The sequence below is a fragment of the Orycteropus afer genome, unplaced genomic scaffold, assembly GCF_000298275.1.
Source record: "Orycteropus afer afer isolate SDZICR_OR568_19922 unplaced genomic scaffold, OryAfe1.0 scaffold00757, whole genome shotgun sequence".
In the NCBI taxonomy this organism is placed as follows: Eukaryota; Metazoa; Chordata; class Mammalia; order Tubulidentata; family Orycteropodidae; genus Orycteropus; species Orycteropus afer.
This window is the reverse complement of record NW_006922344.1, coordinates 370,403-386,109: the sequence shown is the minus strand read 5'-3', so window position 1 is coordinate 386,109 and position 15,707 is coordinate 370,403. Positions and strand designations below refer to the sequence as shown.

The window sequence follows — 15,707 nt, the reverse complement described above, 5'->3', positions numbered from 1 at the left end:
CTTCCACACTAATAGCAGAAGAGAAGGCATGCCCATTTACAACCATGAGTACTTAATATTTAACACAGTCTCTACTTTCTACACATCTTATCTGGCATTCATCAAAATTAGGAGTCACATCAAAAAGAAAAAAAAAAAAAATACCTCTACTGTCCAGAGACAAAGCAAACAAATGAATTAGACTCAGAGATGACCTAGATATTAGAACTAATAAATTAGGGCTTAAAAAAAAAAAATTGTTGAAAAATCTTTTTCTGTAAAAGAAAAATTTTTGTTATGTGCTGTCGAGTCAGCCCAGACCCATAGCGACCCCTCCTTGGGTTTCCGAGGCAGTGTCACTACGGAAGTAGGATTGCCCAACCTTCCTTCCGAGGAGTGGCTGGTGGATTTGAACCGCCAGCCTTCTGGTTAGCAGTCAAGTGCTTTAGCCACTATGCTACCAGAGCTCCTAAAAGAAAAATAGCATGAATAAATGGATACTTCAGTAGACTGAATTTCAGCAGAAATTATGATAAAGAGTCAAATGGAAATGCTAAAAAAAAAATGTTATCAGAGCTGAAGAATTCCTTTCACAGGTGCATCAGGAGACTGGACAGGGTAAAAGAAATAATTAGTATACGTGAAAATAGCCCAAAACAAATCAAACCATACCCATTGCCAAAATCAAGTCTAACTCATAGTGACCCTGAAGGACAGCACAGAACTGACCCACAAGGTGTCCAAAGCTGCTATATTGGACAAAGAATGACGTATCTGTCTCCTCTGGAATGGCTGGTAGGTTCGAATGGCAGACCTTTCAAGTTAGCAGCTGAGCACTTAATCTCTATGTCACCAAGGCTCCTAACACGAAAAAAGGTCAAGATAAATTAGCCAAAATAAGAATACAAAAACAAAAGGGCTTAAAAATAAAATAAATAAAAAAAAAAACCTCTAGCATAGTATGTAAAAGGTGTGGAACAATATCAAATGATCTCTCACACATGTAACTGGAGTTCAAAAGGAAGAGAAAGAATTACATGGCAGAAATATCTGAAAAGATAATTAGCCCAGGATTTTTTAAAAAAAACAATGAAAGACATCAAACACAGAGCTAAGAAACTCAAAGAACCTCAAGCAGGTTTAACACCACAGAAACAAAAAACAATAATACTAAACACAAACAAAACCATCTAGACACACATACATTCTAGTCATACTGCTGAAAATCAAAGAAAAAGAGAAAATCTTGAAAGAAGCCAGAGGGAAAGATACACGACATGTAAAAAGGTCAATGATACGAATCTCTTGTCAAAGGCTGGGCAAGCTGTGCAACTCAACGGAATGAAAACTTTAAAGTTCTCCAAAACAGTCAACTGCAAATTATATAACCAGCAAAAATAGCTTATAAAAATGAAAATGGAATCTAGAATCTATAAAGAACTCATTCAACTCAGTAACAAAAAGACAAAACAACTCAATTTTAAAATAAGCTAAGGACTAATATATACTATTATATATTAACAATAATTACTAATATATTATATAGTAATATAAGTACTAATAAACCTTGAAAGTAATATGCTAAATAGGAAATAGCTAGACACAAAAGTATGATTGTATGATTTCAATTATATGAAATATCTAGAAGAGGCAATTCTATAGACACAAAAAGCAGCTTACTGGTTGCCAGGGACTAGGGAGAAGGGAGAAATGGAGAGTGACTGCTTAATGGGAACAGGTTCTCCTTTTGAGGTGATGAAAACACTGTGAATGCATTAAATATCACTAATAGTATGTTTTAGGGTATGTATACATTACCAGTCGTGGCCAGCAGATCAGTTTTATAAGGAAAGTTAAAGGAATAGGCTATCTAACAGAAATTTGAATGTACATAAAGGAAGAAACCTGAAAAGGATAAAAATGAAGTAAATACAAATCTCTCCAAAACATAACCTAACGAACTATTAGAACTTACTCAGCCAGTTCAGCTCGAAAGCGCCAATTTCTACTATTATCTGTCACCAAAAACTCTTGAAGCTGGTAAAGATATTCTCTTCTTTTATCAATATGAAGAAGCTGAAGAAATAAAATATAAAATATTTACAAAAATAAGGTATAAATAAACATTAATTCTTTTACTAGGCTGTTTCTAAATGGACATTATGTAAAATGGTTATTCTGTCTGAAGGAGAAGCGATAGTACCCATATTTAATCATTTAAAAAATTAGTATTAAGTTCATTTTTCCCTGAACAATTCCTATTTGGTATCAAGACTCATCATCATCTTTTGAAATCTTTGTCCTCTGAGCCTGTTGGTGACCTTCACTGAACTGTACCGTACCATACCTTGGGTGTAGCTTCATTACAGTACTAAAACCATTTTACTCTTAGGATATTCTCATTACTGTAAACATTTTTCTTTTTAAGTATTTAATTTCACTTTTGGTGGAAATATACATAGTAAAACCCACTTCCATTCAACAGTTCCTAGCCATAATTATCAGGAACACGGGTTATATTCTTCACATTGTGTCAACATTCTCCTTATTCCTGTTTTTGCTGTTTAATTTCCATTTACTTAAACTCTATGCACTCCCAGCCTTCTCATTTTTGCTTTAAAATAGCTGTTGTCCCTTTGGTGTCTTATTTAATTAAAAAAAAAATCCTCAATATTCAAGGGTGACAATCTTTACTCTTGGGGCTAAACTGTTACTTAGAGGTGACTTCTGGGGGTGGTTCCAATTCAAGGTTTGGAGAGCAACTCAGGGCCCTGGTCTTTGGGGACTCTTCCAGTCTCAACAGGTCCAGTAAGTCTGGATTCTTTAAGAATATAAAGTTCTGCTACACATTTTTTCTCCCTTTTTATCAGGATGTCCCCAATAAGAACGTTCAGTAGTGGTAGTTGGACACCATCTAGTTCTGGTTTCAAAGAGGAAGGAGTCAATGGTTCATACAGACAATTAGTCCTATAGTCCAGTTCCTTCTGTTCCTCGGTTTCCTTCTTTCTCTTTTGTGCCAGACAAACAGAGACCAATACCACTATCACCTATGAGCTAATGAGCTCTTTTAAAAAAATCATCCTTATGAGACCAAATAGTCAAAAGTTACTTTAACGTAAAGATGAGAAGGTAAGAGGGCAGAGAAACTAGAGTACTATAAATAGTAGCAGCAGGATGGAATGAATGGGAATGATGACATACTGTGAAAAATGTAACCAGTATCACTGAATAATCTGTGTAAAAGTTGTTAAATGGGAACCTAATTTGATGTGTAATCTTTCATCCTAAACATAGTAAAATATTAAATAAATAAATAATGCCAGTTGACCCAGCTGTCCCAATAGACCATGGCCCTAGGTCCGGCCACGAACTCTGAAGACAGATTATGCTGTTATATTTATATACTCAGGCTCAGTGAATGACACTCTGACTGGCACATACAAGTATTTAATAAGTATTTACTGAGTGAAAAAAATATAAAGAAATTTACTCCACTTAGGTAAAAGTAGATTTATAATCAAAATGGGAAAAAACGTGTATTTTGATATAAACAGAAACAAAGAAACCTAATTGTACATCAAATAGGTAACACAATCACAGAAAGGGGGAAAGGCTGTTTTTTACTTAGTACTGTGATCATACATCTTCATAGAGTGTATTCTAAGGAGAGAAAGTGTTAAACAACAAGAAAAAATCTTAAGCATGAGTTGATTTGATCAGCATTAGTACTGGGGGAGTAATTCTGAAACTATTTCATATACATCATAGAACTAAACAAATGAATAAATACATTAATGTTGTTGGAAACTGGGTTTTTATTACTGTGCAAGAGCAAAGAAAGAAATGTGAACTGAACAAAGGAGAGGAAATAGTATTAGATTGAAAGTGGCGCTACTGATACAGACTCGCTAATTTAAAAGATAAAATCTCCCAGCACTGATGCATTGAAAATAGCCTAAAATAAAACAAAAAAGCCCCAGTAGATTGCAACAAGCACGTGTAGTACCCAGATCTTCGTTTTTAAGTACCATTTTCCACCAAAAGGGATCAGGGGTCTCCAAGAAGTGATTTCAGGTTTGAGGCAGGGAAAGGAGAAAGTAAGCCTCAAAGAAATTTCTTCCTAATGTATGTAACTCATAATAATAAGGTATCAATATTTTTTAGTAAAATTTACTTTTGGGTAGGATTATAACCACTTTTATAACTCATAATTCAGAACTATGTGTGAGAATGCCAATTTCAAGGCTAATACGTAAGAAATAGTAGTATGCTCAGGATGAAAAAATATGCAAAAAATCAGGGTGGTTCACTTTCGGTGATTCCACATGAAAGGAATGAGGCTAAAGGTCAATTCTCTGACTCCTGAAACACAAATAAAGCCTCCAAGCTTAAGGTTCATTCATCTTTTTTTTTTACATATACTTTATTCAAGAATTTAAAAAATAAAAAAGGCATGTTTGTAACCATTATCTAACATAATTTAAAAATGAAATTCGCTTTTTACTATTTTAAAGTTAAAATGACAACAGCAAAACGATCAGAATGGGACTATTTCTTCTTTTGAGTCACATCTCACCATCAGCTCATGGTTATATTTTCTTATATAAAAAAATCGTTGCTGTCAAATTGATTCTGACTCATAATAACCCTGGAAGACAGAGTACAACTGCCCCATAGGGTTTCCAAGGCTGTAATTGTTCTGCTGCGGAGTGGCTGATGAGTTCAGTTAGCAGCAGAACATTTAACCAATGGTGCCACAAGGGCTCCTCGTTTTCTTACAAAGAACTTCAGAAGTGATGCTATCCTGGTGATAGCAGAAAATCAAAATTTGATTCAGTGGAAATATCAGTATGTTTTTATGCAAAAACATTTTTTTAAAATTACCTTCAGAAAATCATGCAAATGTTTCAGGACACCTATCCTAACTTCATCAAGGTCTTTTAAAAATCCATTAAAAATTGGAACCAGATCTGCAGCTGTAAGCTGATCTCCAAGAATAATCGCAAGTTCATGGATGGAGAACGCTAAAGTTCTACGAACTTTCCACTGGAAAAATAAAAACAACTGCATTAGTAATCTAAACACAAACTGTATTTTAACGTTACACTATATATGAAACTTAATTTATACCTGAACGCTAATGATCTCAAAAATTAAATCAGAACACAAGTAATAACAGTGATAACAGACACCAAATTTTGAAGGTTTACCATGTATCAAAACTTGACAAAAAAATTTAAAGCCCTAAAAGTACATGTTATCTCCCTTGCATTTATGAAGGAAAAAAAATGCTTGGAAATCACTAATAACACAGCTTTTGTAGTTCTCTGCACAATTATAGATGTTCCACACATACCAAAGGCTAGCTGGAACCATTCCCACTTTCCTGTTCCTCTTCAGATTCCTGTAGTCTACCTTGCATTCAGTAACAAGAACAAACTTGTTTCCAAGGAATTAGCAATTTAAGAAATTATAGGAATAGGAAACGCTTTTGCTTACAACCCTGGAAAGAACTGTTAAACAGAAACATCTTGTGTATTTAAGTACCTTTTAAGTTAAAAACATTTTTTTCTCCACATTACATGAATTAAAAAATTTTTACATTGTTTACTTGGCCTAAAACTTTACCCTGCGAATTAGAGCAAAAGTGTTATTTTATCCCCAATACCAGAACCCAATCTACAAATAAAATTTTGTATTAAAGTTCAACATATAAAACATACGAAAACAGAGATGCTCTGATGGAGGGTAGGGAGGCAAAGAATGCATAGAATCTCATTCACAGCCTTCCCAGTGACTCCAAGGCATCCCACAGGAACCCCTCAGAGCTACGTGGAATCAAGACTGCAAAGCACTGATATTCAGGGATAAAGTACTCTATGGCAATTGGTCCTTTGTGGTTCTATTCCCAAATGTACCACTTAATAACTGTGTGAACACATGAGGTCACTTCACCTGGGCACCAGCTACGTAATCTCAAGGGTCAGAGGAGGAATTTAAATTATATGCTCTTGTAAGATTATTTCCAACTTCTAACTTGCTGAGTCAAGGTACTAATTCCTTTAAAAACACATCAGTAAGCAATTTAATGGAAAATCAACCAATCATCCATGCTTCAGTACAAATCAGTCTATTCAGACTGCTTTCTTAGTAACTAGGAGATTAAGGTAACATTTATTTATTTATCTATTTATTATAATTATTATTTTGCTGGGGGTGTGTAGGGGGGGTAAATTTTAGAATATAGGAGAAACTAGACCGAACAGTAGAGGTTAAGCCACCAAAACCTAGGAAGAAAGCCAAATAAAAGTCACAGGATATCAAGATAAAATTACCTAGGTAAACATATTATATTTTGTTTTCTTCTGGGGTGAGTGAAGGGTAAGTGGTACGGGGACAGGAAAGAGAATAAACACTGCAAACTTCTCCCACCTGTCCTCCAATGTTCATTGCATTCAAGGCCCAGAACTAATAATCCCATCATATTCTACTAAGGTTTTAAAAAACCATTTGAGATCTAGTGTAAGAGTCTAATAAGCATTTTAAATATTGTTTCCAGTGGGAGAATTAAACCATATATTCTCAAGAATTAATCTAATAAACTTTAGAACAGTAACACATATGTAAGTTAGAAATTTGGCATGTTGACAATGTGATGACAATTACTAACACTTTATAAAAAGCTTAAAGTCTAACTGTGAAGATCCAACTGAAAAAATGGAAGGAAAAGAAAAAAAGGGGGGGGGGGGTCCACTGGTATTACTTTTAAGCTCGTCCTTACCCAATTTTCTTTAACACCAAGTCCATGCTAGAGCATCAAGTGAAATTCCAGTAAATTTTAGAAGGCAAAAACATTGTGCTTCACCCAAACCACAATAAAAAACAAAACAAAACACTGTGACTTCTGTAAGTAAGCACTTGCTAATTCTTTAACTGCTTTACTCACCTGCATGTCTGAAGCCAGAGTCTCATAAGTCTCTCTCAGACAGTGCCAATTCTGCCGGCCCAGCGTGAGGGCCACACCAGGAAGGCTATAAGCACAGTGCTTAGCAATTTCAGTGTCAACTGTCTGTGCACGAGAGGGATCAGTCATAGATAAATACTGATCTAGTAAAGCCTGAGGTACAACATCCTAATGAAGAAAGAGATGACAACAATGTATCTGTAACAGTTTAGACATAAATTAGGTAATCATTTGAAATTATATGGATATTAACACAGAATTCAAATACTGCAGAAAAACCAATCTCAAAATTTTTAGTATCTAATAACTAAAAGGAAAAATATGCTAAGGGAAATACATATAAACAAATAAAAAGCAACTCTTAATGCTTTCTTTAGATTGAATTTAGCAATCCTGTATAAAAATATATACATTTAGCCATTTGTATGATTTGTGAGGAAAAGAAGAATGTGTATGTAAGTCTTGCTTATATATGTCTAACACAGCTTTGGAAGAACATACAAAAGAAAACTGGTTGCTTCTGAGGATGCAAAGTGGATGGTGAATGCCCACTGCACTTCTTGAATTTTGAACTATGTAAATTGATTACCTGTTTTTTTTTTTTTTTTAATTAATGAATTAAAAGAATGAGACAGAACCATATGTATGGACTTGCAAATATATCTACAATATAAGTCGGGAAAATCATGTTTCAGAATACTATGAATACTGATTTCATTTAAAACAAATGGGACAAACAAAAATAAAGAACATACACCATTTGACCTGAGGAAGCTACATCAAGTAATAATACACATATATTCCTACAAGCAAACAAAAGGCACATATAACATGATGAATGTAGCACTGTGTACTCCAAACAAACAAACAAAAAACCAAACTCACTGCCATTGAGTCGATTCCAACTCACTGTGACCCCCACTCGGTTTCGGAGGTGGTAAATCTTTATGGAAGTAAATCACCCCATCTTCTCTCTGTGGAGCAGCTGGTGGGTTTGAACCCCCAACCTTCTGGTTAGCAGTCAAATGCCTTAGGCACTGAGCCACCAGAGCTCCTTCAATGCTTGTACTAGAGGTATCTAAACATTATCATTAAGTATTTAAATTGCTATCTTCTTATAACAGAAAACTATGCTGGTATGAATAGTGTGAGAGAGTCCTTATGTGCTAAGATAGAAAGAGCATCAAGGTATGTTTGAAAAGAAGAAAGGCAAAATCTACACTATCATATTAAATAATCTTCTACTCTGTGCGTATTTTCCCAGCTAGTATTTCTGAAACTGGAAACCAATTTGCAATAGATGGCACTTTCCAATGGCTATGAGCCATCTTTTCACATTTTAATCTCTGAAATAGAGCTTAAGTTATAATCCTTGGCAACTCAGGCATGATACCGAGGATGGACGGCGTGATTCTATTTGCCTTTGGATGACAAAAAAGAGTGTGTGTGTTCATGTGTAAACATATATAAATATATGTTTGTATACCCACAAAAAACTTGTGAAGAAATACATAAGAGGAAGGAACTGTGATCAGTGGTTACTCTGAGTGAAGAATGAGATCACAGGCATGGGGAAGATGACAAGTGCAGTGTGATGGATCATATTTATATGGCCTTTCTTGCATGCTCTTCTAACTCCCACCAAATGACGGGGTGGGACCATGCAGGTAAGGTGCCTGTGACCCACTCAAGAGGACTGGACAGCTTGCTAATAAAGGTGCATAGCACATTTAAGGGGGTGGAACCATGCAAATAAGGTGTTATGGAACCCTAACAAGGAGATTGGTCTGTTTTGCCATCCACTAGGTTTAAAACAATTTCCTAGAAGCGGAAAGGGCAACCTAACTATGAATACAAACAGCTGAGAGTGGAACGCATCCCCCAGACTCTGGGTCTCTGCATGAGAACCTCCTAGACCAAGGAGACCCAGAGTTGTAACACTGGAGACAAGGAGAGAGAGGTGAGAAGCAGCAGTAGAGAAAACGGTGGGAGCGGAGGCAGAAGAACCAGAAGGCCAGCAGGAGACAATGGGTTGGGGTTCTCGGCCCACAGAGCAAGAAAGCTGAATGCCTTTGAGCAGGAAGCTTCCTTGTAGACTGGGGAGTCTCCAGGAAATTGGAAGAGCTAGGTTCACTGACAAGAGGGAGACGTGAGGGCCTTTGGGCAGGAGGCTTACCGGCAGAGTTGGGTGCTTTGGGGCTAAAGAGCTTTGTAACCAGGCTGGCTCAAGAGGCCTGAGCAGCTAAAGGGCCAAGGGGCTGAGGGCCAGGGAAAGGCCTGCCCGTGAGCACGGTCAAGAAACTGCCTCGAGAGGCAGGACTGCCTGTATCCTGAGTCATTTCTGATCTTGAATTGTAACCTTTTAGTTATCTATGAGTATAGTCTGAGAGTTCTGTTTGGCCAATGCAACAAATTATCGAACCCAGAAGAGCAGTATAGAGTGCCACAGGAGGGTTGGCTGATTTAAGAATTGATAAAAAGGTTGCAAAGAGGAGATACATGGAACTCAGCTTCACAGCAATTAGCCATAGGCTGCTGATGCTGACCTTGATTCTCTTTCCTCTTTGAGAAGTTAGACAAGGAGGTCAGGCACTGCCACTGCACCACTGTTTTCCACAACCTGTGGTTACATTTTAGTTTCTCTACTATTTTCTTATCAAAAATATAACATATACTACTTTTAATATTTTAAAAACTGTTATTAAAAAGGGTATCATTAGGTCGGAAATGGACTTTTTAAAAAAGGAGAATTGAGAACACACACAAAAAATAAAACATTTTTTTTGTCACTCACTTGTACTTTAGATTTCCTTTCCTCATCAGGGCTAAAATTACCATTGGTGCTCAGGTCTGAATCATTATGAATATAGCGAAGAGTGGGGTCCATATTCTGTTAGGAAAAAACATCTGCTTAAAAATTTGTCCTGTCTGGAAGTTTTCTTCATTTAGAATACATTAAGTTACTTTAATAGGCACACATCATCACCACCACTAAAGTACTTACCTTTCAAGACTGCCTAAAAATATAAATACATGTAAATTCTGCTTGTTTTTATAAGTTTATAAACATACCTAAGACCTCATAAGAACTTCCCCTGCCTTAAATCAAATTTGCTGACCAAGCTGCTAAATGTTTGAAATGGATTTCAGAAAAAATGAAATTAGAAGTTTAAAAGTAATTTTGAAAGGGTCCCAGTATCTAAAATTAGCTTATTTATAAAAGAATGTTCAGATGTTTCTTTTCATTGCTTTATTAGAGGCCATAAAATGTCATTTGCAGTTTTTTTAGTCTACTGATTCTAGTTTTGGCTGTTAACATCTCATTTCACAAATATTTTTTAATGGTCAGAAAGAAAACAACAAAAATCTCAAAACAAAAACCAAAGCTTTCTAAAGTGCAGATATATAATAATAATGAAATCTCCAATGACGATAAACGGTTGGGGTTTCATTCTAAAGCACCGATATCACACTTATTTTTAGCTATACCAAACGTCATCTAACAAAAAGCAAACTACACTAAAACTAGAAAAGCCCTCTTGCCATCCCCAACATGTGGGTAGGCACTCCTTCCTAAGCTTCTCATTCAACCTACTATGATATGTGCTCATTTAATTCTGGCAATCAGTGTGTTCCTTCTCCCATTTATGTAATTAAGGAATAAGAATATTGACATCAAATGATGCTGGCTTGATGGGGATGCAGTAGGAAACCAGAGAAGGATCAAATAGAACAGCCACAAGTACATATCAAAGATGATGCTAGCAACAGTACCCACCCTCACACTCCAGAGTCCAGATAATGCCACTGGCCCTCCGCAACATGGCCTCAAGTCCCGATCTTCTGCTCAGAATACTGTGTTGCTTGCTGCAGTGAAATGGTCCGATCAGAAACAAAGCACCTCTCCAAAAAGAAAAGGGAAGAGTTAATAATTCTTGATAAAGGGCTTTGTTTCCAGTAAGACTATTTCACTGCAGTGAGCTACATTAACATTGAGGCTGCTAAAATGGTCATGTAGACGGGAATGGGATTTACCTTTCCAAGGATTTAACAGGACACTAATGTCACTAAGGCAGGATGTGGTGACAACTACTTTTACTTTATGCAATAGGGAGAGCTGAAAAATCAGCAACACACAGTATGCACTAACTAGAAAGTGATTAGCTACATCTATCCCCCAACAACATACTTCTGATTCAAAATGCTCGTTTGATAAGTACTGTACTGAGTTTGTTACCTCGACGGCATCGCTGATTAAAGGCACAGAATCATCTTGATTTACTTTAATATTTGGTAGCTCATTTATACCCAGTTCATCTTGCAGATCACCTCTCTTCTCTATACCAACAGTGTCCTCGTGAGCATCCAGACGAGAGGCGCGCAGTGCTGCAGACAGCACTTCCACTTGTGCTATAAAAAAAAAAAAAAAAAAAACCACTCAGCTACAGAACTACAATATTCTTTAGCTTCTCCTCCATTTGCATTATGCATTATCACTGACATGAACAGTTTTGACACTGCCAACAAAAAGCTGGAAAAAAAAAAAAAACAACTTTCTACTATGGTAAATCATTAGTCCTTCAAGAGGAAGAGTAGAAAACTAATATGCTTTCATGAGATTAAAAATGTTTATCCACTACTGTACATTATTCTGCGTTAGTATGAAAAGGGAAATGCTATCTAGTTGTCGGAGGTAGCTCCAGTTTATTAAAAGTCAATTTCAGTACAAGTTAACTATGTTTTGGTAGTGCATGAATCAAACTTTCAAGACTTACTTACTAAGCTACTTTAGCAGAAGAGCAGTCCCACAAACCCTGCCAACATAAAATAATGGTAATTACAAAGATTTTTGTTGCAGTAACATTTAAACATCTCATATCTTATTCCAGTTTATTTTTTCTTTTTTGAACATTAGTAATTGGTCCCAAAGACAGACACTCTAAATGAACACTGTCTTGCTTGCAGCAAAACCAATATGCCAACTTAACAAGCTGTGGTTCTTAAACCTGGCAATCAACACGCCTACATTTTGTGATGCACCTTCTTCGTAAAGGTGATTCAAAAGTTAAGATAAAATATTCTTTCTTTCCTCCAAATAAACAAGAAATTCAGCCCAACATTTACTCCTAGTAACAATCCACCTGGATATTCAAAATATAAGCATTTTAATTTCAAATTTATTCAGTACAAAGAGCAGTCAGTGTGTACCCATCCTACTCAAGACCATATGAAAAACAATCAGAGTAACAGTTCCTGGAAACAAAGGTATAAAACATATAGGACATGATTCCATTCTGCTAGGTTAGGAAAGTAATCTCATTTTTCTGAGAATTTCAGTTACAATTTGCACTAATCTTTTTCATCACTTAGCTCCCCTCCTCTGGGGATCTTTAAGTTTCTAAAACCAAACCACACAGAGCACTCAAAGGAAACTGAGAGTTATATAAAGATCAAAATGTTTTGTCTTCAGTATTTTCAAAATACTGTTCAAACTTTATAGTTCTGCCTACCTAGAGTCTGGCATCAAATGATGGCTGGGGTTTATGTGAATATGGGATACTGAGAACATCCCAATCTTCTTCCCTGGGAAGTAAGTATTGGAGCCTTTGGCAGTGCCTTACATAAGTCATTTATCTCTAGGTGGGCTATTCGCCTTTATTTTGTCCATGCTAATGTTCACCATTACATTAGTGACACTGTGAACCCACCTGCTTCAGAAAACTGATACATGACACTTAAAACTCTACAGCCAGAAAACAGTAAGGTGGAATCTTACTCTTGGTTAATGCTGAAATCAGAACATAGGTCTTAAGAAAAACTTACAACTCATTTACAATGGAGGTTGGAATCTATGAACCAGAGACTAAAACGCAACACAGAGGCTTGCTGATGTTGAAACTCAACTCCAAAATGATTTATCCTGGCAGTATATTTAGTAGATTTAGCTCTGGCTGTAAAGGCCATCCCTACAATCTTACTGTCCTTCAGGAAAAATTTTACACATGTAACATGACTTTAGTTACTACCTGCAGAGTTTAGTTTCAGTTTGGGATTAAAACTCTCTGCCTTGGAACAAGTTTGACATTTTCTGCAGTCGGAGGAAAACAAAATGACCCACCATGCTGGGATGAGAAATGAAAAGCACACAAAGTAAGGCAAAGCCTTTTAAAAATTCAAAACACATTTTCAATATTATGAAAAATTAAGGCACAGTTATTTAAATTAACATAAATTAAATATGACCTCAGATTTCAATAAAATCAAATGCAGCAGAATTCTATGACAAATCCTGATAATCCCTATTTCCCTTTCCTGCTCTCTGTCTTACTGCAGAACTTAATGCCATAGGACACAATATGCAGCTTATGTGATTGACGACTGTCTCCTTGGGTCTAGGATTTCTGTCTGGTTTGCTGCTGTTGTTATAGTCAGTAGCTAGGAATAGTATCTGGCACATAATACACACTCAATAAACACTACTGAATGAATAAACCAATCAATAGATGTTGTGAAAGTATCACCATATAGACTCAATAAAATGACAAATTTAAACTGTAGCAGGTGTAAGGGCTGAATTTGAAATACAACAGATTAAACTATAATACTGTATACACATGGAGATCTCTCAATTATAGTTGATAAATTTACAGTATTATTTTAACTCAAACAGTATTAGCCACCTTCTGAGACAAAGTCATATCCTAACACACAAAGTTATGTATATGTGTATCTTTTTAAAAAGCAAGATAGACACATTGCTTTTAGCTTACTTGTCCTAAAAAGCTGTGAAGTGGCTTATTCAATGTTTCAATGAATATTTAAGTGCCTAGTAGGCCCCTTGGGATACAAGTGGTTTGAAATCAGCTGCTAACTTAAAGGTCGGTAGTTCAAACCCACTCAGCTGCACTGTGGAAGAAAGGCTCGGCAATCTGCTTTTGTAAAACTTACAGCCTAGAAAATCCTATGGAGTAGTTCTACTCTGTAACACATGGCGTCACCATGAGTCAGAAGCGTCTTGACAGTAACAATGTGCAGAGAACTGGCAGATACTACAATAAAATGACAGCTCCCCAAACTGGCTCAAAGGATAGTTGACAATATTTTCCTCCATAAAAATGGCATATTAGAAAAAGAAAACTACTGAGCTACTAAAATTGATGATCAACTTAAACTGAAAAGACATTTTTGACTATCCTTAACCATTAATATCCTTTGTTTCAAGTATAATCTTCTGTGCCTCAATTTTCCTAATTTGGGGGTGGCAGAGTGGAAGAACTGGAGGGAGGCTTATAAAAACAAATACTAGTGAAGATTCTCATTTGTCAGTCAAAACAAAAACCTCAGCATTTACTAAACCATCGAGTTGTCATAAAGTGTAAAATACTGGCTAAGGGGGACAAAAATCAATGCCAGAAGGAACAATTAAGGAATGCAGCAAATAAAGTAAAGCTGTAAGGTTTTCCTAAGAAATAATGATAATCTACTGTAAGCTCAACTGGCGTAACATACTACACAAAACACTGTTCCACCTCCTACTTTGGTGAGCAGCGACTGGGATCTTAAAAGCTTGCAAGCAGCCATCTAGATGCAACGATGGGTCTCTCCTCGTCCAGAGTAAAGAATAATGAAGAAAACCAAAGATTCATGGAAACAATTAGTCCTAGTGACTGGTACACGAGGCCATCTGCAGCCTATACCTATGAGACCAGAAAAACCCAATGGTGCCTGGCTACCAATGTCAACCACTCGGAGGGGGATCTATGTAGGAGATCCTGGATAGAGAGGGAGAACAATGTGGAACAAAACCCAAAATCATTTGGGGGAAAAAAATGGAGGGGACCAGGTTTGCTGGTCTGATAGAGTCTGGTGGAACTACTGAGACTATGGCCCTTAGCTGCCCTTCAGGTCTGGAATTGAACCCACACCGGTGGCTTCCAGCCAAACAAAAGACAGGCATATGAACTGAACATTTACCTGAGGTAAATACACTCCTTGGAGAGAACAATCATGGGAGAAAGAAGGGCTGTTTATGCACAGGGAGACAGCACAAGGGGCTGGAGTGCAGGGAGGGATGGACACAGGGAAGAGGTAAACTATTGGGAGGAAGTGGGAAGGGAGCTGTTGGCATTGTGGTAAATTGTAGTCAATGTCATGAGACAAAATGTATGTGAACTGCTGTATGGAAAGTGAATTTGCTCTGTAAATTTTCACCCAAATCACAATTTAAAAAAATAAATAAATAAAAAAGAAATAATGATAATCTACTATGATAGATGAGGTTCCCTTTGTGGCGCAAATGGCTGGTGCTAGATGATTAACAAAAAGGTTGGCAGTTCTAATCCACACAGTGGTGCTGCATAAGAAAGGCCTGATCTACTTGACAATAGTGGGTTAAAGGGTTGCTGTGAAAGGTGACAAACAGAGGAGCTGGTCTACTGAAAATATTCTGGCCTCTGTTCTTACCCTTGTTTCAGAAAACATTAAGTAAAAGGAATGAATTACTGATATATAGTTGTTGTTGTTGTTGTTGTTGTCATGTGCCATCAAGTCAGACCTGACTCATAGCGACCCCTCCTTGGGTTTCCAAGGCAGTATCACTATGAAAGTAGATTGCCCCATCTTCCTTCTGAGGAGTGGCTGGTGAGTTTGAACCGCCAGCCTTCCGGTTAGCAGTCAAGTGCTTTAGGCACTATGCTACCAGAGCTCCTCTGATACATAGTAAGGAATTCAAATACATTATGCTAAGCAATGGTGCCCAACTTTA

At 36.7% G+C, this 15,707-nt stretch overlaps 1 protein-coding gene across 1 annotated transcript in view; it reads right to left on the bottom strand.

Annotated features, from left to right (window-relative positions):
• Positions 1 to 15,707, bottom strand: part of PPP4R1 (protein phosphatase 4 regulatory subunit 1) — a 73,071-nt gene that overhangs the window by 4,033 nt on the left and 53,331 nt on the right. Inside the window, exons 10-14 of the mRNA XM_007957551.2 lie at positions 11,181 to 11,353; positions 9,738 to 9,833; positions 6,926 to 7,111; positions 4,864 to 5,025; positions 1,955 to 2,055 (exon numbers count right to left, since the gene is read on the bottom strand). Of these exons, the coding sequence (XP_007955742.1) occupies positions 1,955 to 2,055; positions 4,864 to 5,025; positions 6,926 to 7,111; positions 9,738 to 9,833; positions 11,181 to 11,353 (718 nt within the window). The remainder of the gene's footprint in view (positions 1 to 1,954; positions 2,056 to 4,863; positions 5,026 to 6,925; positions 7,112 to 9,737; positions 9,834 to 11,180; positions 11,354 to 15,707) is intronic.